Source organism: Andrena cerasifolii, chromosome 8 (genome assembly GCF_050908995.1).
Source record: "Andrena cerasifolii isolate SP2316 chromosome 8, iyAndCera1_principal, whole genome shotgun sequence".
NCBI lineage: Eukaryota > Metazoa > Arthropoda > Insecta > Hymenoptera > Andrenidae > Andrena > Andrena cerasifolii.
The window spans coordinates 4,719,497-4,747,354 of record NC_135125.1 but is presented as its reverse complement, the minus strand read 5'-3'; the positions used below and the strand labels follow the sequence as shown (position 1 = coordinate 4,747,354).

General features: G+C 36.1%; 1 protein-coding gene and 1 long non-coding RNA gene across 3 annotated transcripts in view; one reads left to right on the top strand and one right to left on the bottom strand.

The window, feature by feature from the left end:
- Positions 1-1,676: 1,676 nt before the first annotated feature.
- LOC143372032 (uncharacterized) lies at positions 1,677-5,662 on the bottom strand. The gene is made up of 4 exons (XR_013086183.1): positions 5,295-5,662; positions 4,021-4,136; positions 2,871-3,302; positions 1,677-2,083 (listed from the first exon to the last, which is right to left on the bottom strand). It is a non-coding gene; the product is annotated as an uncharacterized LOC143372032 (long non-coding RNA).
- A 2,293-nt stretch (positions 5,663-7,955) lies between these two features.
- LOC143372246 (aquaporin AQPAn.G) overlaps positions 7,956-27,858 on the top strand; it is an 81,686-nt gene continuing 61,783 nt past the window's right edge. Inside the window, exons 1-2 of one of the 2 annotated variants that reach the window (XM_076818298.1) lie at positions 7,956-8,066; positions 10,508-10,637. In XM_076818298.1, coding sequence (XP_076674413.1) covers positions 7,971-8,066; positions 10,508-10,637 — 226 coding nt within the window. In that variant the 5' untranslated portion in view covers positions 7,956-7,970. Of the gene's footprint in view, positions 8,067-10,350; positions 10,435-10,507; positions 10,638-27,858 lie in introns of those variants that run through there. The other variant, XM_076818299.1, reaches the window with a different exon arrangement.

Below are 27,858 nucleotides of genomic sequence, written 5' to 3'. Positions count from 1 at the left end.
GAAATTCCATTACATTATCAATAACTTATACGCGCACAGTATACGAAGCAGAGCTGGCTGCTACTGTTCAGTCGCATTCGAATTAGAAAGCCAGCGCGTGTAATTTGTACGCACCAATCTTTCCCTGCGCTCGCATTACGCCCCTGCCAGATAGACATCGCGCTGTCTTTACCCCCTTATTTGTTCAGCATTCTTTCTTGACATTCAATCGGACGTGCACAATCATCGGCTGCGAATTTAACGGTTTACCTGGAAGTGTGCATAGACCGTATCTTCTGCTATGCAGACAATGCCGAGCACGAGTGTGCTGCTGCGTACGTTCGTAGGAAGCGAAGGAAACCGTTTGCAGTTGGCAGAAGTCGACTATAAACCAAGCGGCATTTTATTCAGAAAAGATAGTACTTTCGGAAAATGCAATAATAAAAATAGTTTTTTCCACTGTCTAGTCCCCTTTAAAGTTTCTGGGCAAAGGTGACGCTATAGGTTGCCGCTTGGCGTTTGTTTTTAGCTGCCAAATCTGCAATTTTGCGAAATTTACTATAAACCAAGCGGCATTGTATTCAGAAAAGATAGTAGGGGAAGGTGGGGTAAAACGGAACGCTTAACTTTGGAGGGTGATAACTTAAAATCGGGAGGAGAAAAAGACACGAGACTGCAACAGGAGTCTTCAGTAGACCTTAGACTATAAGAAAATCAAAGTGGTTGTTAAGAAAAATCTTTGGGAACGACGGAAAATGAAATTTAACGGAGGTATTGAAATCTTCGCCTCGCTGAAATGGTGGGGTAAGACGGAACACCCACTCGAAGACCGTGTAAACGTACAAAATTTTTATTTTTATGATTTAAAATGTATTGATTTATGTTAAAATCTGTAAATATATGTTTTAGGTATAACTATTGCAAATAGATTATAACAAAAATATATATTATACATATAAGAGAAAATATTTTATTAGATAACATGAAAATTACGGAAAATAATAATAAGGATAGTAATTAAAAGTATAATCTACAATATAATAATTAACAGAGAAAATATACACGTACTAAGAGACGTTTCCATTCTTCCCCATGTATAATAGGCGTTCCGTTTTACCCCACGAAAAGTGTTCCGTTTTGCCCAACGTGCAGTAATTTAGTAAACATTTAATATTTACACTTCAGCGCGAGGTAAACAACTTTTTATATACGTCAAAATGTAGCGTAAGGGCTATAGAATCCAACGATGTACTTGCCGTTATTAATTTCCCAAACCCAAGTACCGAAAAGTGGTCGAAAGTCCAACGCAATATTGAAACGTTGATACCGGAAATTTTTCCAACTCTCTTAATGGAAAAATAACGCGTGCAGGGGTCTATGGTCTATCACAAAATGCTATGAGGACCCTTTGGTTCCATGCCGCGCGATACCAACTCATTCGCAGCTCTTATCTAACAGAAACATTGGTGTTCCGTTTTACCCCACTTTCCCCTACTAGATGACACCTCGTTGATTAGAGCAAAATCATGAAATTGGTTTTTAGGCATATATGCGGGTAGTAACCTTTCGAAGTGAACACCAAGTTGATACCTAATCAGGCCTAAGAAATAATAAGGAATCTGAGAAAACATATTTCACCCCTTTTTACCCTCTTCGGGTTGGAATTTCAAAAAATCCCTTCTTGGCACAACGATTATATAAGTATATAATTATACAATTTAATAATAAATAAATAATAATTTATAATATAAGAAGATAGATGAATATGTACGATTTCCATTTGATTGAGTAGAGTCCCTGGTTCTTGAGTTTCTAGGTTTTGGGATCATCTTTTAGTACCACTCTGTTCTTTCTTCCGAGCAACTGGAGATATGATTTATAAAAAGAATATTATTCGAGGTTGATCATCGGCAGATATAAAAATGAACATACAGGATGAATCGTTTAGTGTTACAGATTAATCGACTGGTCAATTTGCATTTCTGAACGCAGCAGCGCACGCCTCCGCCGATTCTCTACTTGAGAATGATTTAATTCGTTCATATATCAGCTTCCTTAACGAGATTAAGTTGCCTGCTTCTGTTAACCAAACGCGAACGGTTTGCTACAAAACGTACATTATTTTCCAATTAAATGTTACACAACAACAATTAGAAAAATTGTTCCATTTATGACAGTACTATAATTAGTGCATTCTTAAAGTTAATCCTCTTATTATAAATAAGATTATTTTGTATTGTGTACTAAGTCACTAGGAATAACAATCGTATAGTGTAGTGACGTTATATTGTGTTATCACATTGTTATAATCAGAGTTGAGCATTAACTAAATAAAAAATAAACATTGAATGAAAGTTACTTTGACTATTCGACGAATAAAGTTAATGTTTCTATTCGACGAGAATTTATTCGACACGTGGCGAGTAATTTTTTAAATTTTTATTCGATATTCGAACTCTTTATTTAAATAAAAATTTTGCCCATCTCTGGTTATAGTTAATACGAGAATCTTACAACATACTTAATTTCTTACCAAAAATTCTTTAAACACAATACTTAGAAGAGCATAAAAAATAAAAACAAATAAAGATAAATAGTAGCAGATTGAAATAAAAAAACCCATTGCTAATAAGCGTATTTTCCAAAACCTAATTTAAGGGGTTCTTCGCATTTTTGAAACTCCAGCAAATCAAGCTTAAATAAGTGAGTAAATAAAATCAATAGAAGAACAAGGTTTCTCAGGAACCCTAGTTTATTAAATTAAAGAACATTTTTAAATTCAACATATTAATGCTTCCATTGCCAAATAATCGAATTTTGATTAACCATAACAAGAATCTTTTCACTTCCTGGCGATATAAAAGTACCTGTTTATCAGTTACAGTGTACACCACATCCTTTCTGATAAATTTCTTCGACGAACAGCAAAGGTCACCGAGAGCCAGCTGTTCCACTCAAAAAACGTGACACAATTTTCATATTTTACGCTTCTTGCGCGCACATGCGAGCTGAAGGCATGCGCATTCTTGGAAATAGTATAACAGGAACATCATCATTACCGCTCCTTTCTCGTGTTCTGCGCTGTCAAGTCTGTTTTTCCATAAGGCGAGGATGTGTGCGATAAGAACGTATTCCCTCGCCTATGGTCGTTTACGTTCCACATTTCACCCAGACGACTGTCTGCTCTCATCTACTCCCAGGTCGTTACTAGTAATTATCTTCGTCCCAGTAAACGCATCTCTTTTCGTGGAACACCGATTGTTCTTCGATGCCAATGAACGCGCCGCTGCGCAAAAACTGGACGACGCACTGCGCTTGGCATCCTGGAAAATGCGATAAGAAATCATCGTGTTGCCGTTTCATCGTTTCTCATTATGAAAACGGCGGGATCTTTTGCTTATTAAATATATCGAGAGAGATCAATGGAAAGTTTGAACTAAGAACGGTGACAGAAATAAGATAATTCCCCTGCAAAGAATTATATTTCAGAATTCGTGTCACATAGATTAGGAGCAGGCTACCCAGAATAAAACAATAATATTCATATTAAGAGGAGTAGAATTTTGGAATTGGAAAAAATAGTGATTTCAAAATCAACAATTCATTTAATTCCAGGAACTTAACTTTATTTCAAACTGTAGTGTGCAGAGGGTTACCATTTTATTAAAGTGAAATACACCCCCTTTTGAATTAAAAAATATCATAAAAACGGTCCATGTGCTGAGGAGTTATGCGGGGACAAATATAAAAAAAATACATACGGGTCGAATTTATAACCTCCTCCTTTTTGAAAATCTCCACGTGTTCTCCCATGAATTTTGAGTTTAGTTAGCGGTGTGTTGGGAGTAGTACGAAGATCAATTACGATTGAATTGATCCCTGGGAGACAGGGCGTGTAAGAAATTCGCGGTACTGAAACTGTTTTGTGTCAAGTATTAAGAAGTCGATTTAATGAAAACCAGGCGCCTCGCCCTCAACACACCCTGGTGTCCATTAGTTCTCGATTTAGAGCTTATACGCAGGTACTTGCTCGAAGAATACCATTCGTGTTGTCCTTGACAAAGCTGTGTTTAAAAATACGAATTTGTTAATCTTCGAGGAGCCTCCTGGGATTTTTTTTTATAAAGGGGAGAAGCCATAAGGTGCCTCAAATTTAACTGAAATTAATGCCAAGAATTAATAGCGTTTCAGGGTTTATAAATAGGTGTACTTTACTAAGCATTTAGATGTACAAGGAATGAATTTTATTAGTGCACTTTACAAGTCGATAGAGGACGTAATATAATACAGGACAAGCAGTAAATTATACGTAGATATGTATGAAAAATGAATTGCGCAAGATTGTTTGTGTTATCCTGTAGATATATCAAGCGCTGTGCTAGGAGATTCGTGTTGAGTAAAACACACACCAGTCGATACTAATTGCGTTGCACACAAATGTTATTTACGAGCTTCCGCATATTTTATTCCAGACGATTCCCAAACGAGCACGCTTTACACGTTATTCGCCGTGATTTATGTAAAACGTCACGTATTAAAACTTTGATGCCACCTCTCGTGTAATTAGATACTTAAGAAATTTCTTTTATATTTCAATAATGACACTGAGAGTGGCATGTAAACTTATATTTCGAAAAATAAATATTGCTTACCAAGTAGATTAATGATTTTAAAATAGTTACTAATTAGCTTTTTGATAACGTAACTTTTTGGATGAGGATCCTTAACTTTTAATAAATATTCTTTTCACTCAAAATGTTGTAATATAGAAGTATAGTAATATGTATGAAGTAGCTGCTTTAGCAAGTGAATTTATCGAAAATAATTAGACCCTAATACATACGTTACTTTGCACGGTAAAACCTATACAAAAAGAAATATCACCAATGGAAAGTCTAGCGCCCGAAAGACGAAAAAGTTCAAATTAAATTATCGTAATTTATGTTTAAAGAAATATTTACTTTGGAGGAAGACAATTTTCTTGTTTATAATTTTAATCTCGATCAGTAATGATTGGAGAAAAAACCTGTAAATAGAAAAAATGTGTGGCGTGACGAGCTTTACAACGCTATATTTTTTAAAAATCCAGTTTAACAACATTTAATTTTCCAATCTGTCCTAACGTTTCCAAGCGCTAGTCCCCTGTCCCCTTATTACACCCTTCAATTTCTGAAGCCTCAAAACTCTACAGCACTATAGGTTACGAAACGTCAGATGACTCACTTTGCATTACAGTATCAGATAAATGATAGAAATGTCAGATTTGTAGGTTCTAATCTTATTAAAGAGTGTTCGATCTCGAAAATAATAAATACCTTCAGCGAATCCACTTAAATTAGACAGCGAGACCTCCATCGAGCTGGTTTACAAGGGGGAATATTGGTAACAATTAAACGTTCGTTAACAAGTGAATTGGGAGACGTTGTAATATTTCACGAGGATCGTCACAAGGAGTGCGAGACACTGCAGGTGTGACGTGCCATCATACCTCTTTCTCATTGACTCCATCGACTGACCTCACGTATGCTAATTGTCGCGATTTTATCCGCACGCGAGCTCACCATTGCTGTAATATCAGTTAACAGCTTCGATATAGGCCGCGGGAAGGTTAAGAGGATTGAGTATCGATTCGCGGCGAATGAAAAATATATTTTTCACCACGTGGCCGATCCACCCTGATTTACGCGCGTAGAAAATTCGACCGACAGCCCGCGCGCGTTATCCGGAGGAGGAGGCCTTATTCGAAGTAACGACGACCCACTTGGAAAACCGTATCAACTGGTTAGATCTCGGCCACCAAGGAGCAGTTAACGTCAGACTTTGCAGGCGATGACCGGAAGTCGTGGTCAAAGACTGTTAGGCGACCTTTAAACGAGACTTTTATCACCGTCCTTGATATCCCGACGCCGAGGGTAGAGGTGCTTTACGCCAAGTGTTTATGCAGGGCCACAATTGCTTGAAAATATTCGGCCGAGTATTGTTTACTGCGGATAGGAACACTGGTACCGTGGATAGTTATTGCAAAGAAGGCAATGGGCGACTGGCAGTGGCGGATTTAACTGGGCCCCTGCTCGCAAGGCCCCACTAGGGCCCCTCGCAAAAATTATGATTTTATCCAAACTATATTTTTTTCTGTATTATTACACTGAGTTCGTTTTCAGTAAATTGCCGTTTTAGTTTCTCGAAAAATGGGCCCGTGCTCGGAAGGCCCTCCCTAGGGCCCTGTCTTAAAAAATAATGATTTTATCCAAGCACTTTTTTTCTATAGTTTTCTGTACATTTACCCCCTTTTGGTAAACTACCTCTTCGTTTTCCCGAAAAATGGGCCCCTCAATGTTTGCCACCTGGGCCTCTTTTCTTATATCCGCCACTGGCGATGGGGTTGTCGTTTGATTTACAGTAGAAATTTTTAGTGAAGTCTATTGTTCAAAATTGTAGCAGAAGGAATTTTGAATAGTGGTCTTCGAGGAGTTTGTGGCATCTAGTTGTATCAAACTGAAAGAATTAAGTCAGTGGATGGTTGATCGAGGTGTAAAGTATTGTGTAAAATTTTCAGTGAAAAATTGTTTGACATTGATTTTAATTGAAGCAGAGTTTTAGGAAAGATTAAGAGTTTGTATCATGCAGTTGCAATTAATTCCTTACCTACCTTTATAATTCTAGTGCTGAAAATATCCTCGTAGTATGAAATTTGTTTTAACCCTTCGTTGATACACCTCTTTTTTCGATCCACTGTAACATACTGGGTGACTCACACCCAGAGTAATTTTTGAACGACCGCCATTCTCATCTAAAGAATCCAATGGTTATGAAAAAAATCATGGGCCAATTTCAAGGTCTCTAGAATGTATTCCAATAGTTTTTTTCATTGAAATTTTATCACAGTTTTTGCAAAAAAAAATCTAGATTATCATATGTAAGGAAAAAACGAGCAAAATCTTCAAAAAATGTTTAGCTTGAATATTAGAAGCTAAAAATCTACAGAGTTGTTGTTCAGATATAATATTTTGAGAAATAAAGTAGTTGGTAAGTCAGCTTTGGGAAAAAGGTATTTATTTTGCATATGGAAGGTAGGCTATTTCGGTAATTGAACAAACAGAGATATTCCACGAATATCCACGATATTCTACGTATTAGAAAAGGCACAGAGCCTCGAAATCAATAAAAATCAGCTTACGGGTGGCCTACGCCCACAGTGTCAACGAAGGGTTAACTCACGTATTTATTATTATGTTTAAAGTATTATATTATTCATTTAAACTTAAAACTTTTTACAGCTTATAATTTCGCAATTATACAATTTAGTACCCTCCGCAGTTAAGGGTGGGGGGGGGGGTTCTATTTTGCTGTTATAAAAAAAGCAACCTTTGACTTCTATTTTCATATAAATATAGCCTCAGAAGTACCTCGCTCGAAAAAATTGACCAAGTTATGTCAGTTTGCGGGGCCGGAATCCCAGATACAAATACAAGCTAATACAAAATATTGTGAATATGCAAGATAAAAGCAAAACAACTGTCCACGGAGGTGGGCAAACGGTCGAAGAATGTTGCCCAAAAATTGCCTTAATTGGCTGAATTAATTGGAGAGAGGAAAAGTTAAACGCAGACTGCCTAAGCGGAGGTAGCCTCGCCAAAAGCGTCCCTATCATCGTCGCGAGGAAATTGATCACAATACACGTGTTCCGTGCTCCCGTGACCATCTTTGCGTCACGCAACTGCGACAGGGTTGGTGGCAAGGGCATCGTGCACACAAGATCTACGTTTGGGTCACGCTACACACATGATTAGTAAAGATCTCGTAGTCGCAGCGAAACTACTCCGCGCGCTCATTCACGGCCACCCCCCATAAAATTCCTTGCGTTTACGTGCGAAGCTGGCGTGAACTTTGGCACGTGGTTCGACGAACTGCGCAGGTGGCGAGGGCTTTATGCCTGGACGAGGCCTGAACGAGGGTGAAGTGAATCGCCAGTGATATAAGTCGGCCGGGGGATGCAGCGCTCAGTGGGCAAGAAACCCTCCTATCTGAATCTCTGGCGCGAGTTCTTGACGATTCGGCCCACCAGCAAACAGTTCACGCACTATCCTGTGAGTGTGACACGCTTCGTGACTGTCAACGTGCACGTTCAATGTATATGTGTATGCTTGTTTTATAATGCGGGAAGGGGACACTTTAAATGAACTTTTCGCATAAATGACGGGGCTTAAGGAACGTATGTGTATCAGGGCAAGGGGCGCCTCAGGGCCCATAGCTCCGGGGGCCCGAAAAATTGGAGCATTAAAAAAAATAAAGTTGTAAAAGCTATACAAAAATTGATAATGGGCCCTCCAACTGTGACGGAAAGAAAATAACGAATGTAACAAAATTTAGACTTTAAAATGAGGCCCTTTTTCGTGGAATGGACCCCACGTTTAATCTTATTTATTTAATTGTTTTAATATTTATTCACTTCGAGTGTTAGCGCGGTATTTTTGATTTTCTTTAATTTAGAATAATTGAGAGGGCCACATATGGAGCTCGCCTCAGGGCCCTGAAAACAATTAGACGGCACTGATGTGTATTAATTAGTAATTGAGGAGTTTATTTTGAAATCGTTTTTCGTCGATATGTTTTAAAAAAGTTAAGATTGTGTTGTGGTGGTTTTAATAGAATTTGTTTACTACAGAATTTAACGAGTTTTTGTATAGAAAGAAATATGGGTATGTTGTGTTTGTTACAGGGTGTCTTAAATTGAACAGATTTTATTGGGTGTTTTTTTATATGTATTTTGGTTTGGGTAATATACCAGCTGCAACATATTTGGCAATCTTCATATATAAAGCAGAAAGCTTTTATATGTTTGTGTATTTGTCTGTCGCCTAAAAACTTTCGAACGATAAAAACTGGAATCACGAAATGTGCCTCAACTCATTCTGCCTGACGAATGAGATTATTTTCACACAAAAAACTAAATAAAAAAAGTATTTTTTTATAAAATCAGAATCTAAATTTCGAGCGAAGCCGAGTAGTAATGCAACTATTCGATACGTTTGTTGATGAAATTTTTTAACAAATTCACACCAGCATTAAATTAATGTAGTTTAAATCCTAATCGATCGTGTCCAATAATTTATTTTTAGTGCGTTTGATCTTCTTTTCTAACAGTCAATATGTCTTTAACTAAGTATAAGTATTCAATTTATTGTGTTATTATTGCACGCATAAAATATTTGCAATTAATTATTGTGCTTCTTAATAATAACTCTACAATATATCACAATAAAAATATAAGTTATTAAAAATATCGTAGTTTCCTCAAATTTCTATCAGTTCAATTTAAAACGAAAGTGAATTTTTAAGTGAAAAATAATTTTTGTTCCTCGTCTAATACAAGAATGATACTATGTTCGGCAAAATAAACTGAAGCAAAATTATAAATAGAAATCAGTAATCAAGCTCAAAGCATAGAACAACCGAAAGCTGTTCGATGTTTTATTAGAAAGCGCATTGTTATTTTTATTATTATTATTCGCGAAACGCGATACTGAATTTCGTTCGTTTAATTGCTTCGAAAGTGTAACGTGTACGAGATGATAATAATACAGTGATAAGAATAGCAACGCCCTTATCAAACGACGACTCTAGAATGCGAGATGGGAAAGCGTAATCGAGGTGCATCTGGGTCATAATGGAAATGTATGTGGTGCTCGAGAAAATTCTGAATCGTCCCAGAAAGTTCGCGGGCTAACAATAACAACTTTTTCCCTCCGTTAATGCCTGGAAGACAATCGAGACCGTCGCGGAATACGAATTTCCTCCAATTAACCAGTGAAATGAGTCGATTCCCCGCCAGTTTTCTGAAACGAGTCCATGCGTCTGTAACTAGCAGAAAAATCAATTTTGTTTATAATATATTCATTTGGAGAAATAGCTGCAACAGCAGCGATCGATTCACACTCGACTACTGTAAAATGGTAATGGATGGAATCGATTTTATTCCCCTTTTTTCCCTTTCGTTTTTTTTTTACTTTCGCTCCACTCGTGGCTCTGTTAACAGCTTATCCTCGCGTTACTCCCGATAAGCACCACCCCGGTGTAGGAAACCGCCGCTGGCATTTGCCACAGCCTGTTAAACTAGGTACTAATAGATCAGATTTAAACGTTCAATTAGCAGCGGCTCGGATGCGACCAGGAAACCCGAGCCAATTTGGATCCGGCAGTGCTGGAGTATTTCTCACCACGGGACGTTAAAATCTTTAGTAACCGTGCGCGTTGAACAATCGCCTCCGACAATGGCTTTGAATGTAAATCACGAATGTTCATTAATGTTTCATTTTACGTACAGATCAGGCTATCGCGACTCGTCATTAGATTCATCATTAGATTCCAATCTAAGTCGCATTCAGAATGCTACTCGGATTACGATACCGTATCGTTTGCATTTCTAAAAATAAATTCACTGCTTGCGTAATATCGGTAAGATTAGACGTGCCATTCGCGAGGAATTTTTATATCTGATCGTTACAGTGCGTTTTCTTTGTGCTTCCAGTTTTACAAGTCGACTGGCACTATGAACGTGTCTACCGTGTTTCCGGAAGGATTTACTGAAACGGAGAGGCCGCCGCGTCATGCGTCAGTGAGCGTAAAGGATGACGAAGAGGTTCCGGATAGATATAATCGTAAGTAGCCGAAGACTCGGACGATTCTATAGGGTGTTCGCAACTTCGTGGTACTGTGGCTAGTGATCAAGCTGGAACCCATTTGAGTGGTGTGAAAAGCAGTACCTCTGAGGGTGCGGGCTCTCAAATATGTGAATCGTCATCTATTACAGAGTTGCACGTATTTGGGCACATTCCCACATTTGCCAGGACCTTGAAGCACTAATGTTCGAAAAGTATACCGAATATGTTCCTGGGACCTTAACTGGGGTAGTTACTCAGGAATCGTACTAGCTTTACCCCCTGCTGCTTTTACATCGCTATATCTCTGCAAGGTATTATACAGTAAGACTCCAGAAAGACGAGATCTTGAATGGCGTGGTGAACATGAATTTTTTAATTGGAATCTGAATCTTTTTAAGAACTTCGTTGGCAAATGGTCTGAAGGGTCAGTCTAAACAAATACGTTAGTCAAATTAGAGTTGGGTAATAAATGATAAATATGAAGTAGTTGATACTATAGAAATAATAATAATTTTCAATGTTAATGTAAATAATTGTAATACGAAGGTAGAATGTTAAATTGGTTAGCGTAGTGAATTGGAGCAGCAGATCTGACAACGTCGCATTCATTGGGAGCGTTTTTTTATAATCAAAATGTCAGAAAGGTTTCGTTGCAAAGGTAAATTTATTAAAAGAATAATATTGGAAAAGAAAAATCGACAAACTTGAGAAAATTGTTTAACAACAGTAAATAAATTTAAGTCACAATTATGTTATTTAATATTTTATCTACAAATTTCGGATATCTAATATGGCTTACAGTATAATTAGCCTTCATGTGAATTTGAATCGTCGTTCGCTATTTAAATATCTAAACATATCGACAGTGCGACGTTGCCACGTTGACTGCTGTACGTAGTTTCTGAAAAATTTGCACGTAAACCTATTTTTTATGGGCATCTACGAAGAAACTATGTGGTCAGTTTTGCAGAAATTAATAAATTCATTTCCTGACATTTCGATGCACATTGTTGCCAATTTTGGTACACTTCTTGAATATAGTATTTCAGAAGAAAAACTGAAACTATAACCCTCTTTTTTCGACTCTGCTACATGCCACTGTGTTAAAATGCTTTCAAATTAACGTCGCAAAGAGCTACTCAGAATTTCCCGACCCGGGTTGAAAAATTTGGGGCCTTTTTCGTATAACTTTTCAACTATAAAAGATATTGGAATGCAATTTGCGCCGAAAAATGAGAAACAATTATTTCCTCTTAATGATGGATAATTTAACATATTTTACATTTACTTCATTTTTTTCTATCAATTTTTTAACCATAATTTTTTTTAACCACAATTGTTGTAAAAAGCTTTTGCAAACTGTTTATTTGATACTGTATTTAATGCTGTTTTTTAAATTCGTGGGTCTGATAAACAATAGGCTTAAATTGAGAAATTAAATTTTTATTCAATTCTGTGTTAGTTCTGCAAACCTCAGAATCTATTGTTCTGGTTTTCTTTTTTATGATTTTATCCTTAAAGCAGTGCATACCTAGATCAGACGTAAGGGGTAGCTAATGGGACGTGTCTTCGATTGTAGCGGTGTTTTAATTTTTTTTTTTCTAGAATTTTTGTGTCTGAATGTTTTAGCTACTCACTGCCACGCCTATACGGGCTTCCGTTAATGTCGTTTTTTGGAACGATGCGTCATTATTCGGGCTTTTACACGCAGGTAGCGAAAAATCTCTCCGTATAAGGGTATAGCGCTGCGGTCAACCCTGTCGTAGCTAAAATTTTTAAAACTCAGACGAGATCAGTCGACATTATTTTCAAACCTCATTACAGTAATCTGGGGTGCGAGTGGTAAATCGATTATAAAAGCGGAGCGCGCGGCTCGATTACCTAATTATTAAATTAAACCCAATAGCTCTTTGCGACGTTAATTTTAATTTTACAAGTTCGCGCGAGCGCGGGTTGCAGGATAAAACGTCTTCCCTGTACATAGCACTCGACAAACCTCACGCCCAGTTTCAATTTACTTATCTGAAATTCCATTAAATTTGACCGTGCTAATGCTCATGCGAATTAAGGGATAGATCTGCGAACGAATGTTTGTGAATTGTATGGCATCGCCATACACACGTATCATTTTCACATAAGGTAAAGTAACATGAAAACACAGCAAAGAGCGGACTTGGTACGCGGAATTGTAGAATTAGTCGCACACCAGCGAATGCATTTCCGGTGAGAGAACGTGATTCCTTCTCTGTCAGCCTGATACACAATTATTCTGTGGCAAAACGTGCCGCAGGGGGCAGCGTTGTCCACGCTTATATGAACTCATCGTGCCTTGGAGCGAGATGATTATGGGATTACCGTGAAATTAGCTGACACACCGTGTCCTTTCCAGTAAATACCATCTCATACGAGTCCTGAGAAGAGAGTTGGAAAAACTTTTCCACTTGGGTCATGCTCAGTCAGGAGGCCGAAAAAAGGGTGGTCTTTGGAAATTTTTTACTCAAAAGCTATAACACATTTCTCAAAAAATCTTTTTTCCTTTTAAGGATTGCATCTAGTACCGTGCATCGTAATTTTTTTATTTAAAAATATTTAACAATAACTAAGTTATTGTCCATAACTCGAAGGTTCTCTAAAAAAAGGCTTCTGCGGTGACCACTGCTGATCGAAAGTCAATCATCTAAAATAAAAAATTCAAAAAAATTTACTTATTATATTATATTATTTAGTACTTGAACGAAAGATTTTTCGAAATATTGATTTGGGTAAAAATGGCTAATGTTTAAAGTAAAAGTCAATTTTTATCACAAATCGTGCCTGATTTTCGTCAATTACAAGAAAACTAAGCATCGGATAAAAAAATTCTTCGTTCAAATACTAGATAATATAATATAATAAGTAAATTCTTTTGAATTTTTTATTTTAGATGCTCGACTTTCGAGCAGCAGTGGTCACCGCAGAAGCCTTTATTATTAGAGAAGCTTCGAGTGATGGACAATAACTTAGTTATTGATAAATATTTTTGAATAAAAAAAATACGATGCACGGTACTAGATGCAATGCTTAAAAGGAAAAAAGATTTTTTGAGAAATGTGTTATAGCTTTTGAGTAAAAAATTTCCAAAGGCCACCCTTTTTTCGGCCTCCTGACTGAGCATTACCCCTTAAACTGACAGGAGTATTAAAAGTGGACGTCACTGTGTCTGACAATTAGAAACAAAAAGGGAAAGAATTACTTGACGAAGTAAGAGAGACCGCGGTCCACATTGCCACGTCCCATCCTTTTTTCAGAATAACGTAAAAATCTCGGCGTGGGAAAGATATTTTCAAATGCCTAAATACAGCATTTTGAAGCTCAACTTTATGACTAATTATGCCTCTATAACTAACATACTGCACTTGTCAATTATTATGAGAAAAAAATAATTAATTAATTACCTTGACAAACTTTTTTCACGAACAAAAACAGACACTTTCACTTTTTAGTTAAAGTAAACACGCCAATCACTGTTTGTTTCACACTAATTGTTGTAATTATTTCAGTTCTCGACATATCACAGCACTTAACAGAGAAATAAGCACAATATTTACTAAGATGGAACGAAATATAGGTGCAAAATATTTGTTTATTATTCATGACTTCTAATAGTGGACAAAAGTTGCGTTTTATAAAATTATTTAAGCTGTGAAAGTTTGATCTTGATCCACAAATTTTTTGAGGTGCCGCAAGCCATTCAAAAATTCATATTCACTGATTGCGTGACTTTTGACTGGCTTGCGGCAGCTCAAAAAATTTGTTCATCGAGATCAAACTCTCACAGCTTAAATAACATTATAAAAAGCAACTTTTGCCCACTATTAGAAGTCGTGAATAATAAAAAGATATTTTACCCCTACATTTCGTTCCACCCTAATATTTACACCTTCTCTCCTATCAGATTATTGACAGGGAAATCAACACAAACTATGATTTTAAATTAATTAAAAAGTTTCACGATAGATCGCGACTCCCTATTATGTACCTGTGCCCACAATTGAATAAACGCTGCTACGAACAATAGTATTTATTGAAGATTAAACAGCAACGAATTACAAAGTAAACTAAATTTGATGTTTCTTTTATTATAAGACAATGTTTACTTTATTCAACAGTATCTAATTTTTACAATACATTACTTTATCTTTATTTGAGGAGATAGCTAGTATCGCATCTAAAATAACGATCCGAGTAATGATACAACTGTTTCACTTGCTGTACCTAAGGCTCGTGTTTAAACAGCATCATCTATCATTCTATCTATCAATGCTGCTACCGTATGATACATTAGTGTGTACAGTTCTGATAAATCACAATTCCCCGCCTGATAAATAAAATTCTAATGCATCTTAGTCAGACCTCGTTCCATCTAGTATCCATTAACTGCTGCTTATGCACTTGTTCATCATCCTGTGCTTTACGGTCGTGACTCTTCTAATTCAGCATACAAATTCACTTAAATGCAGATCACTTCAGTGATAAAAAATATTCAACATTTGAGAACAAAGGCTGAGGTATTGCAGTGATTGTTTTGTGTTAGGTAGGTTCATGGCTGGGTGAAGAGTCTTCACTGAAGACTAGGGTGAGGCCACGATATAAGGGTGTACCATTAGGGTGGGTATCAGATAATGGCTAGTGACTCGAAGTCACGGAGCTATTCGATGTATTGTCAACCATAAACCGTAAAATAGTGACGTCGTAAACGGACGTAAACAAAGCGGACTCACAGGCAGAGGCTGGCCTTACTCCTCGCGTGGCGAAAAAGGGGCAAATTGTACCTATTTTTATACGCAGCTACTCCACCGCTCAAAAGTATTTGATCACTTGCTGCATGTACCTAAATTTGATAACGGGGAGAATAGAATAAAACGTAACATAGTTGATCATTGCTTGCCCTTAGCAATCTGCTATTTCTTTTTTCTTAGTATATGCGTAATTTTGCCACTGTCATCCACAGATACTACTGTTATTGTTGCTTTCTAGGTAATTCAACTCTCCAGATCCTATTTAGGAACTTATATTCAAATGTTTGCCTCAAAATTTTTTAGTTATATTTAAACGCTGGCAACGTTACATTTTAAATTTGCTACGTTGTTGCCACGTGTTTTGGTGCCAAGAAAACGTTTGAACCATCGAGATTAACAGTTATTTTTCAGAAAGGCGAAGTGTGCAGGTGTCGGTAACAATCGAATAATAATAGTAATGGAATTGCAGTTCGGAGAACAATTTTAAGATATTAAGATTTTAAGGTCTAAGTAATTAATAATGTTAGTAGAAACATTTAAAAATAGAATAGAACATTTATTTAAAAATATCACAGGTAAAATGACCGATACTTTCTTGGCCTGTACAGTGCTCGTGAACCCAACCCTTACATTTGCTGCACTGCACCAAATCTTCGTTGAATGATTCTTTATAAATGATGCACTCAGTGACTTGTTCATCAAAACCTAGTTTAAGTTCACTTTAGTTAACTTTAGTCTAATTTTGTTTTTATAGTAGCATTTTCGAAGCGCCCATTTTCCTCTTTTCTGTTTAATTTCGGACATTTTCTGCTGAAAATCAAAGAAGAAAAACCTAAGGACTTTAACTATAGGAAAATTTTTTAAAAAAATTAGCCGGTACTGTACGACAATCACGTAAAAAATGTTTTAGGTTTGATGTGTAATATACAAAGCAAATTGCAAAACCGAGGTATTTATGTATACCTAATAGTATACCTATAGTCTAAAAATAATGTACGTAATATGACAGAATTATTTATTTACCTGAAAAATAAGAAATCAGCTATGAAAAATAACTTTTGTCGTACGGAAAATCAGCGTAAACGTTAAACGTCTTAAAACTCTGGTAATACTGAAGAAAAAAGAACGTCACCAAAATACGTTGCTCAGAACTATAGTATTTACTTATTTCTCCCTCGATAGTGCAATTAACTAACATTAGAAGTGAGATCTAGGTTTGGCCGGTAGTGTGCACTGTGCCCGGTACTGTAGGACTTTCCTTCCCCTACTCACTAAAATCCCACAGCTGCCTTCGAGCTGTTGGGAGGGGGGGGGGGGGCAGGAACCTATAACAAGTGACCAAATACTTTTGAGCGCTACTATATATCTCTCACTTCATTCGTCACTAATTGTACCTAAGTCGTATCACTTCTATAAGAAAATGAGAATTTTAGATCCTAACAGATCAAAACCTGATATTAATCCTCATACTGACTCAATTTTATTACGAACAACAACATGAAGTATACAAAAATAAAATTTTGGCTTAAGTGGTCCTCTTCCAATGAAGCACATTTCGTTAGCACGATTCTCGCAAAATTAATGAATAATAATTATTACTAACTATAGCTTTTAGTGTGGTATAATGTAGATAAACGATCCAGATAATTTATACAATATACCAGAAGATCTAGTATACGTACTTATCTATAAAATTATGACACTTATATCTGGAGCGACGCGGTATATTTAACAACGTATGAACTGTCCGTTAATCTAATTTAGGGGGATACTTTTAAGGGGGTGAAGGAACTGATTCCTCGCCTTTGCTTTAATTTCTTAACTCAATGCACATTAACAAAGTACTCAAAAGGAAGAAAATAATTTCTCCTTTAAAAATTAATTCTTGAATTTGAAATAGATTGAAAGGATCTCCTCGCAGGGACGAAACTGGATAAGTTCTCATTTGAAAGTTATAAAGTAAATTGAAATAATTCTTCTCAAAGCCCGAAAGGTCAAATTCCCCATTAAAAGCTAAATCCTCCATTTAAAACGAATTAAAATAATTCTCCCGAAAGGGTAAAGGAAAACTAATTTCTACCGATAGTCCTGTCACATAATACTCATAGAAAGTTATGCTGACTCTCTCTCCCTCTCTCTCTCTCTCTCTCTCTCTCTCTCTCTTTCTCTCTCTCTCGTTTTCATAGTAGCAGAGATCTGGTACAGGGGAATGATTCAGCCCCAGCATTTGGAAATTTCCAGATTTCACCTTGACTTTGATTGCACGTCGCACGCGAGCTCGATCGTGCGAATCTCTCGGTTAAGACAGGCTGCTACGTGTTACGTGTACTAAGTAAATCCGGCCGGGGCACGTCCAGAAGTCTGTTTACCAAGAAACACCGCTCATTTTTCATTCATCGACGATTACTGACCGAGGAAATCACTTGAAACATTTTTCACGTCGCCGCGGTCTTTTACAATGGAATGCTGGAATTAAATAACAACGAACAATTTACTCTGACTATTTATAGTATAAACGATGCGCTGACGCTATAACTTAAGCACGGTAAAGAATACCTAGAACGAATACAAATTTTACCTTACGTATTAACCCTTTCAGGCATGAACCTGGATTAATGTTATCAATGAGAAATATAATGTCTGCTGGTAATGGTGGCTTTCAATCAGACAGAGTTTAAGGGAAACAAGAGCTTGTATTATGCAACTGTAATTATGTGGCGAGGTAATTGTTATCTTTCAGTAGGTTTCTTATTTCTGTCGAAATCAATATTTCCATCGAGAAAACCCACTGTATTTGCGGTAATTTTCATTTAAGAAGTAATGAAATTCACTGTATAAAGCTTATTTTTAAGGGCCATACTGCAACTTCTGTATTTCCAGTGCTTCATAAACCGTAAATGCAGATTGCATCTTGTTTAAGGAATATCAGTTTTCCTTCTTTTACTATACCATGGCAATTGATTGGCCACAAAATTGATTGAACAAAATTAAAGGATCACTATAATTCCCCGAAAATTTTAGTCATTTTCAAATGGTTGTACCTCCGCGAAAAAAGGTCGCAAAAATATTCAGGAAAAACATTTTAACGCTTGAAGTTTCTAGGTTTTGAATCGACGACTCAATTTTTCATCCATTATGATGCTGTTTTATTAAGATGAAACGCAGACATCGAAGTTTCAGAATTTTTTGGCTAATTCGAGCGTACGCATGGGCCAAAAAATTGTTTTCAGATAAATCCAACGCAGGACTCTAGTAAAGAAAACATTTCTCTTCAATCATGTTTTCTGTTGTTTTGTTGTATGATTTTTATTGACCGAGTTATTCGCGATCAAACCAAAAAAGGTACTTTTCACTTTGAACGCCTATAAGTTGCGAACGCATGATCGCAGAAAATTTTTGGAATGCTAAGAAATTTCCCTTTCAGAGCCTTTAGTTGCCAATTTAATGAGGTTCTTTTTTCACATATAAAATTCATTTGAAAATGATCCCAAAAATTGCATATGTACCATTTTTTACAAGACACGATGCCACTTCAAGGGAAATCATGGAATCATTCACGTGTCCACATTTCTTTCGAGTTGAAAGTACCCTTAAACACTGTTCAAAATGCCGGGACGACCATTTTTCGCGAAAAGAAAGCCATTGGAAAATGACAAAAATTTTCGACAAATTATAGTGATCCTTTAATTTTGTTCAGCAGTGTACAATGTTCTCATGGAAAACTCCTAAATTATATAAAATAGATAAATAATCTGGAGAGATAAAAAGTCACATTTTTTTTATGGTACATAGAATATCGTTGCATTCTTTAATAACCACAAGTGTGCGTAATTCAGGTAATCACCTGCGGAGTAATTACGTTTTTGCTGATAATATTATTTAATTGGTTATTCTGTTTTTTTATCCTTTATCCCAATACATTCCTGCCAAATTAATTCAACAGACTGTACGGAACAAATTTAATTCTCACTAATATAATATAGCCATGTTACCTTCTGTAGTAATCAGATCGTGTTGATAAAAAATTTACAAATTTCATGGCAATTTCCGCAAATTAACTGGTGTTCGCTAATCAAACCACGAATTTGCCAGACGAATTATCGTCATTGGAGATTCTTGTCTGAGCATGTTCGGTGCATGCGTGTTTTCGAAGATCTCGAGAACAAGAATCGCACACACAGAAAATATATTGCGAATATTATTATGGGCAGTGGCGGATTTAACAGGGCGGCCGATGGGCAGTTGCCGCCTGGGCCCTGCCCAGAAGGCCCCCCAGGGCCCCAACCTTCAAAAAATTATGATTTTATCCAAACTATATTTTTACTCTACTACTACACTAGGACCGTTTTTTAGTAAACTACCTCTTCATTTTCCTGAAAAAAATGGGTCCTCCAGAGGACCCCTATGGGCCCCCCTTACAAAAATTGTTTTATCCAAACTATATTTCTTCTCTACTACTACACTAAGACCGTTTTTAGTAAACTACCTCTTCATTTTCCTGAAAAATGGGCCCTCGAGAGGACCCCTAGGGGCCCTCCTTAAAAAATTGTGTTATCCAAACTATATTTCTTCTGTACTACTACACTAAGACCGTTTTTAGTAAACTACCTCTTCATTTTCCTGAAAAATGGGCCCTCCAGAGGACCCCTAGGGGCCCTCCTTAAAAAAATTGTTTTATCCAAACTATATTTATTTTCTGTACTACTACCCTTACCCCGCTTTTAATAAACTACCTCTTCATTTTCCCGAAAAAGTGGGCCCCTCAGAACCTTTGTCACCTGGGCCTTTTTTCTTAAATCCGCCATTGATTATGGGTGCAGTGAATTGGGCTTAAAGCAGCAGAATATTCCACCGGGTTTGCTCTTTTTGCGTGAAAACAATGAATGTTTATGGAATGTTTGATGAGAATAACCACATATAGGCTGGTATGGTTACGCGCTCTTACGTCAGGTATTTTATCTAATGACTTGCGCGAATACGTGTTTACGGTGCGTAGCGCGATTTTCAAGGCACTCGTAGCGATAAACTCAGATGTATCCGAGGGAAACTTTTGTTTCGACGAAGGGAAAATTTAGGTTGATGTTTAATTCCATATTTAACATTGGGGAAGGAAATAATACACTTGAAACAGCATATTTGAAATTTTCAAATAGATATCGAGCTGCGAGAAAATTATATTTAGTATATTAAAGGATTCTTGGATTTTCAAAAAATGAGACGTATTTTTGAAACCACACTCTTTTTCCTTGTTAATAAAAAATTGCTTCCCTTTGGCAAAAAATTACTTTTATAAAGGAAAATACCATTTATTGACAATTAGAAGATTTTATAATAATATCGCACGTGTTTCAAGGGAACCATGTGTTTTGTCACGTGCAATATTTTTCCATCATTGGTACAAAAATGTTGGGTAAAGTGTTCGAAGAATGGACACTTCGCGACGTGACTCAAATTTCTTAATAAGACAGACGCTTTGTTCTGAGAAGTGCTCAGATGTTCCATTATTACAACAGGAGTTTCATGAAGTTTTTCGTTCTTTCGTCACAGAATTAAGGTGACCTATATTTCGATTCAAACAGTTCATTCTATTTCGTTCTTTAAGCCTTCCTCGCAATCAAATGGACGCAAGTACATTTTATCCTTGACATAGTTCTGTAGGGAAATCCCATATAGGATTCAAATCAGACAATTGTGTTGGTCGAAGTTTTGGTGTCCCTCATTTATTTCTGTGGAAAAATTAGAGTAACTTATTTGAATATTAATAAATAAATTAATAGTTCGTATACAGTTCATATGGTGTTCAACGTAGCTTCTATAAAATTGCATACTTCTGGAAAATAAAAATTGATTTACAGCTCCAACGATTTACGCACCATTTATTAATTTTCTTTTATTTAAACAGGTTTGGAGGATCTTCGATAGCTGGTAGTTAGAGGGTAGAGTATGAAAACATATCGACAGCTTAGTGCACAAAGATTGATTGTCAACTTTTTGTGAAATTTCAGTTTTTATATGCAACAAATAGTTGTTGACTGTTTAAAAATCACATTTATATCTACTTCATAAATTTGTCAAAAATAATATTTTTTGTCCATCTTATGTCCATGAATCTTATACACATTGCACGGTTAAACCTGTTTTTCTCGAAAATTCTAAAAGTGGACTTACAATATTTGTGCACTAAGCAATCGATATAGTGGGTAGTTATGTGCTTCTCAATTAAGGACCTTGCCGCAAGAGTTTTTGAGTTATGACGTGTAATATACATAAAACAAAAATCTATTGCAAATAAACAAATATTAATATTTTTATTATAGAATATTTTTCGCCAAAAATAGAAATAAAAACTTATCAACTCAATAACTACTAATTATTGTGTAAAAATATATATTTTTCAATTAGTGATCTCTTTTTAATGTTAAGTCAAATCAATCATTTTAAAAATAGTTATAAAATGGAGCTGCAAATTATAGAGCTGCACCCTTCTTGCTGCAAGGTCCTCAATTAATTTTCTGTTTTTCCAGTGTTGCTAAAGACACATGTAATCTGACCTTCTACAAGTCGATGGTCACTTTTTTATTACTGCATCTAATTCCACTAATTGACCATGGTACTCTTTGAAAATTGAATGCTCCTCCTAAAAGAAAACCAGGGCCGTTCCTAGCGGGGGTGCAGAAGGTGCCCCTGCACCTGGGCGGCCAAACCTAGGGGCGGCGGCAGGCCGTTATATTATATATAAAAAAATTTATTAATAAGAATAATAATCGAAACTCTTTTGCATGATAACTGTTTAAAATTATGTATGTATAGATACAAAAGTAAGCACTGCGTATTAAATTCTTAATTAAAGAATATTGAATTAATAAGGGCGGCAATATTGTTTTTTAACGGTCCTGCCTGTTACTGTACAGTAAGTAAAAGAATATTCCCTAGTAGCATTTCTGGTTGGTCCACAGTATCCCCAAGTTGGGAATTAGTTGGCCCTAAAAATGCCAACAATAAATACTACCAGGGTTTGTTTCTTCCTTTTTTCAATTAATTCAGGGCAACAGAAATAAAAAGGGGAAACAAACACGAAGAGCCTCGGGGACCTCTCTTTGTAAATGCACTTTATAGATTAACCTACGTGCAAATATTCGCAATGAAACTGGACATCGACAAATTAAACAGTGTCGAGAAATAAATAGCTGGAAGCATTACGGCAATCGACCAACGGAAAATGTAAAGAATTCCAATCTGTACCGTGTACTTGCAAGTACGCCTGTGAGCTTATATCTGCATGCATCTAGCTTGGAATGCATACTAAATGTGAATTGACATGCATACCGATGCACTGTCGGTACGGCACACGTAAAAGCAAGGGAGGAGAGGGGAATAGATACTAGAACGAGAATAATACAGTTACTTCCTATCATGTATTAAGAATCCTTATAAATCTTCCAGAACTTTCTATATCCCGAACTAATACCGAGATATGACAGTCACTATTGGGAAATACTGCGACAGCGCCATCTACTAAAGTAACCTCTGTAATCGGGTGAATCGCGTCACAGGACTGGTGTCACACAAGTATTGAAACAGTGCAATAATGTTTTTGTCATTAAATAGTCTGTTAAATTTTACAAAATCGATCGTCAAACAGTCGAAATTCCCAATACTGCCAATCGCACGTGATAGCTAACCCGATTAGATTGCTTTAATTTTCGCCACCAGATTGCGTGGCGGAAGTAAGAAAATGCCAACAGAAGTTGCATACTTGCAACACGATAACCCAAATTCAAGGGCAGTTCTGAGGTCCCCAATGCGCATGCCCAAACAGAATCTGATAACCCAAGCATAGACTAGCCTCTTTTTCACTCCGACGAACCTCATTATCGCTAGTACCTATAATGTTATGTTATTACGTTATCGCTGAAGGACTTTTTCATGCAAGCATTTCTGGGACGAGACTATTAATTTATATTTAAAGACAGCCATTGTAACGATTGCAGCTTCTACAGAATTTTAAACCGTTACTCGCAAAAGTATCTGCCCACCCCACACGTACAACATATTTCACTTGTTTATGTAATGTTAAATTGAGGCTAGCAGCGCAATAGTGGCGTGAACCCAAAACTTTTGTTTTGAGATAACGGCTAATGAAATTATTGACGTTCTAAAGTCGTTGCTTAAAATTTTTTAGGTGCATAGATATGATTTTTTAAAAAATATAATTGCTAAGGTGCATATTATTAGTACATTAAATAATGACCAATGTTGCACAGGCCAGTATTGCGCGACGTAAAGCAACAAAATGCTCAGTGCAAAAGCACGAAGGTTGCTCAGGACACTATAGAATTAAAATTTTGCTGTCTGAGAAGTGGTTTAGGCTGAAATTTCAATTCACCCAAAATTGAGGGTGACGCCACTGTTGTGCTGATTACCTCGATTCAGATTGCCTGTTATAATTAATTTATTATAGAAATTAAATACTGAATTTGGGCGCATATTTCTTTGCACGATCCTGATACTTGCACGGATCAGTTGCTCCAGTTTCAAAACTATATTAAAATAGTTTATCCAAAAATTTAATTCAATGTAATTCATGAAACCCATAATAATCTACATTTTGACTTGAATTATTATATCAATAGAATAATACAAAGATAATACATCAATAAATTCTTCAAACAGCAATACATAAAATTTATAATAGTTGCTCCTATCGTGGATTATCAATTAATTAACAAATTCCTCTAAATAAATTATAAAGCCGCCACATTTGTTAATTTTAATGATCAACATTTATTAGTCAATTCAATTTAAATCATTTTTCTAATAGGGTATCTAATCCTAGTTTCTAATAAAATTTAATAAACACTAGTTAAATAAAATTTAATATAATAATTAAAAATATTTCACCATACTTTGATCAACATAGTTAAATATATTTATTATAAATTCACCAATTCAAAAATTAAATAGATTAATTTACAAATTTAGTTAAACCGCAACAGAAACAGTGTAGAATTTTTTAATCTAATGCACCCAAAACAAAAGTTCATTAACCAAGATTTATATATAAAGGAGAGAGAGGAGGAGAGGTTATACATGCGGAGGTTACTTGTCAAACGTCCAAAATTGCTGGAACCATTCTGGACGAGAGGGGGGGAGGGAGGAGAGTTGTTCTTGCCCCGTCGCCTCCAACGCAACCCTAAACTTAAACCCTAAGGGCCAACTGGTTAACGCCGTAATGGAGTAAAAAACTGTAGCGGAGCGGGTTGATCGGCTTTGTCAGGATCGAGGAGGAGGAAGGGGAAAAGAGAAGAGAGAGAAGGTGGTGTTTCATTTATGACCGACAGCCAGACTCAATTCAGTAGGGCTATAGCTGACAACCCCTACCCTAGACACACACGGGGACACAAGAGGATATAATTTGGAACTTGTATATAGGAAATGAGTTTGGGAATTAGGACTAGCGAGAAGATTAGACCTCTGGTGGCGCTCGTCGACACTAAGTCGCGATACCGTGGTGGAGCCGGGACGTCACAGTTACAATGATTTTTATGAATCTTTTAGGAGTTTTATTAAAAAATATATATATATATATTTCAAAAAGTCCACGCAACATTTATTTACAATAATTTTTGTATTAAATTATTTCTAATTTTTTATGTTCTTTAGATCACTGCAGAAAATAATTTAATACAAAAATTGCAGTAAATATGAATCATGTGTAATAAGTATTTTGTTATATTTCATTTTAATAAACCCCCTAAAAAAATCCTAAAATTATTCATGTTACCCCTTAATGAGAATTAGAATTGCGACTTCTTGCGAGTAACTGTATGTGCGTTATTAAGAAAAGAAGGTTCGAATATTTGCAATTTAAAATTCGTAGGGGAATGGTAAATATCGATCGTTACAATGATTCGGCTGCTGATGTTCTTTATGAGGCACGAACTTTTCTGCTTGCAGTTTGCTTGCCATTAAGAGACCGCTATAATGACCAGTCTTCGCCCTAACTGGATTGATTAACTTATCACGTGGTCTGAACCGGCTCGCCCGGCGAAACGCGTAATTACACGACGGATTCACGTTGACGTCTCTGGATTTCGAGGTGTCTCGTTATAGGACACGACTCGATGCAACCATTTCATTCAAGGGAAAAAGAAGAGCCGAGACCGATGGCAATGACATTCGCCGAATTCGCATTCGATTTTGCATAGTGTCGGATTGTGAGTTCGGAGGAAAATGTTATGCAGGAATCAACTTTACGGTCACGTTCTTTTTTTAATCCATTAGGCGTGGAAATTATTGCCAGTGAATATGCTATGAGAACCTTTGATTTGTTGCCTTTTTCACTTTTATTTAAATCGGCGCGATGCTTCACATACAAATGTGGTATTTTATGCAGAGGAAATATAGTATTCGATTTATGAGACATTAATGGGAACTGTTAATTTGTAAGGCTTATTAATCTAAAAATATCATAAAATGTCCTCCTCTGAAATTGAGACCTGATAATTCTTAAAATTTAACAAGGGGACCTTCATTTTTGGCAATTTCAGAAAATTTTGAAATATAATGTACTTGAAGGTCTTCACTCGGACATTAATTTCTCAAAGCAGTAAGGCGCCCTTTTTAGCCAAATTCGAGAAATTCGACTTTGAAAAATTCTGAGGTCCCTTATGTACAGGGTGTTCCTCTACCTATGGTCAATACTATATATAATTTTCTATTATATATAAAATTATATATATATATATAATTTTCTGTTTACTTAAGATATTGAAACTAACTTAATTAGCTTGAGAAATACAGTATCTACGACTCTTCTAACATTTTACATTACTGACATCTAATACTTACAAAGGGACGTTTAGGTTTGGTAATTTCAGAAAATTTATATACAAATTGGAAAAATCCTGAAAAAAATTTGATTCACGCTTGGATATCATGTCTTTTATATATATAAATATATTGTTATTGTCAAAAGACATGATATCCAAGCGGGAATCAAATTTTTTTCATGATTTTTCCAATTTGTACCAAACACATTACTCGCACGGAGAAATCTGCTGAGGTATGGTACGTTTACACAACAGGTTTACATAATATGCGACCTTAGTGTATTGTATCTACGTGAATGCAACCTTAACCTTACAGAACACGGAGATCGGTAAACCGTGGCCATGATTCAGGGAAAAAATCGGTTTCCCTGTTGCTAGTCCACTCTTAAAAGTCAGCCAACCGGAATTCCGTACAAAAGCGAAACGTAGAATTTTCTATTCAATTTCTATATGTTATTTATGGAAGTGGATGCCTATTTCGCTAATGAAGAAAAGTGGCGATATCGATGTAGACCATCAATCATTTTTATTCATTAGATAGATACGATTTGCAATTGAAATGGGCTCACTCTTATTGTCGAAGGATTCCACAACTATACTATACTACTACTTTTCTAGAATGAATTAGCATTATCAATTTTCGTAGTTGATTTAATTCATTAGCGAGTATTATTGCAACTTTCCATTCCGCAGGAATTAAGGGAAATGCAAATTTATTACTTTTCCAGTAAAGTGGCAAAGAATTATAGTGGCTTCACCCTCGGTTGCCACCATAATTTCAATTTGACCCTGCCAATTTTCAATCAGTTGTTATTTAAAAACTATTTGTTAAATTAAGTCTAAAAAATTCTGAGATAAAGTCTGAACAGTGTAGAATATATGCCGATCGTTGAAAGTGGACATTTAAAGTGTCATCGTGCTTAAAAAAATTTTGAAGCAATAAGAGTTCCGACAGAAAGTTTCTTTCTTAAAAAATTCCAGGGTCAATTTGACCCAGTGTGACAACCGACGGTTAACGTCATATCGATTGTTGATAGTGCCAAGGAATCTTAGATTCTATAGCATTAGACACTGTGTGATTATTGCTTGCAAACATGATGCAGACGTGTATAATAATTTAAACCGTCTGCGTAAGAACGTACGCATAAGTATGTTAGAAGATATGTTATATAGTGGTAGTTTGCGAATTTTCTGCAAAAAGCTCTTCTTTGCAAAGGTGCAAGCAACGTTATCCAAGTGTTTGCCGTCAAGTATTTTCTCCATGAAAAATGTCACTAAGCATTAAAATTTAAGAGACACTTATTTTTATTTCACTCGTGTTTCGATTTTAATATTCTGCATTTTTATTCGACGAATTAGTTACCTGTTTTTAATTTAACAAAATGACGGCTAACGGGGAAGGAGGAGTGATTAAGGGGAAATAATTACAGACGTACCTTTCTTCTAGATCATTTTAAAATACGATTACAAGAACTTTAGTACGCAAATGATGGTCGTGACGGCGTTCCTCTCACTGATTCATAGAGTTGGCATTATACAAGTATGTATTGTTGGTGGCGTAACGCTTCGGAATAAACAGACCACAACTATGGTAATATTAAAAGACTC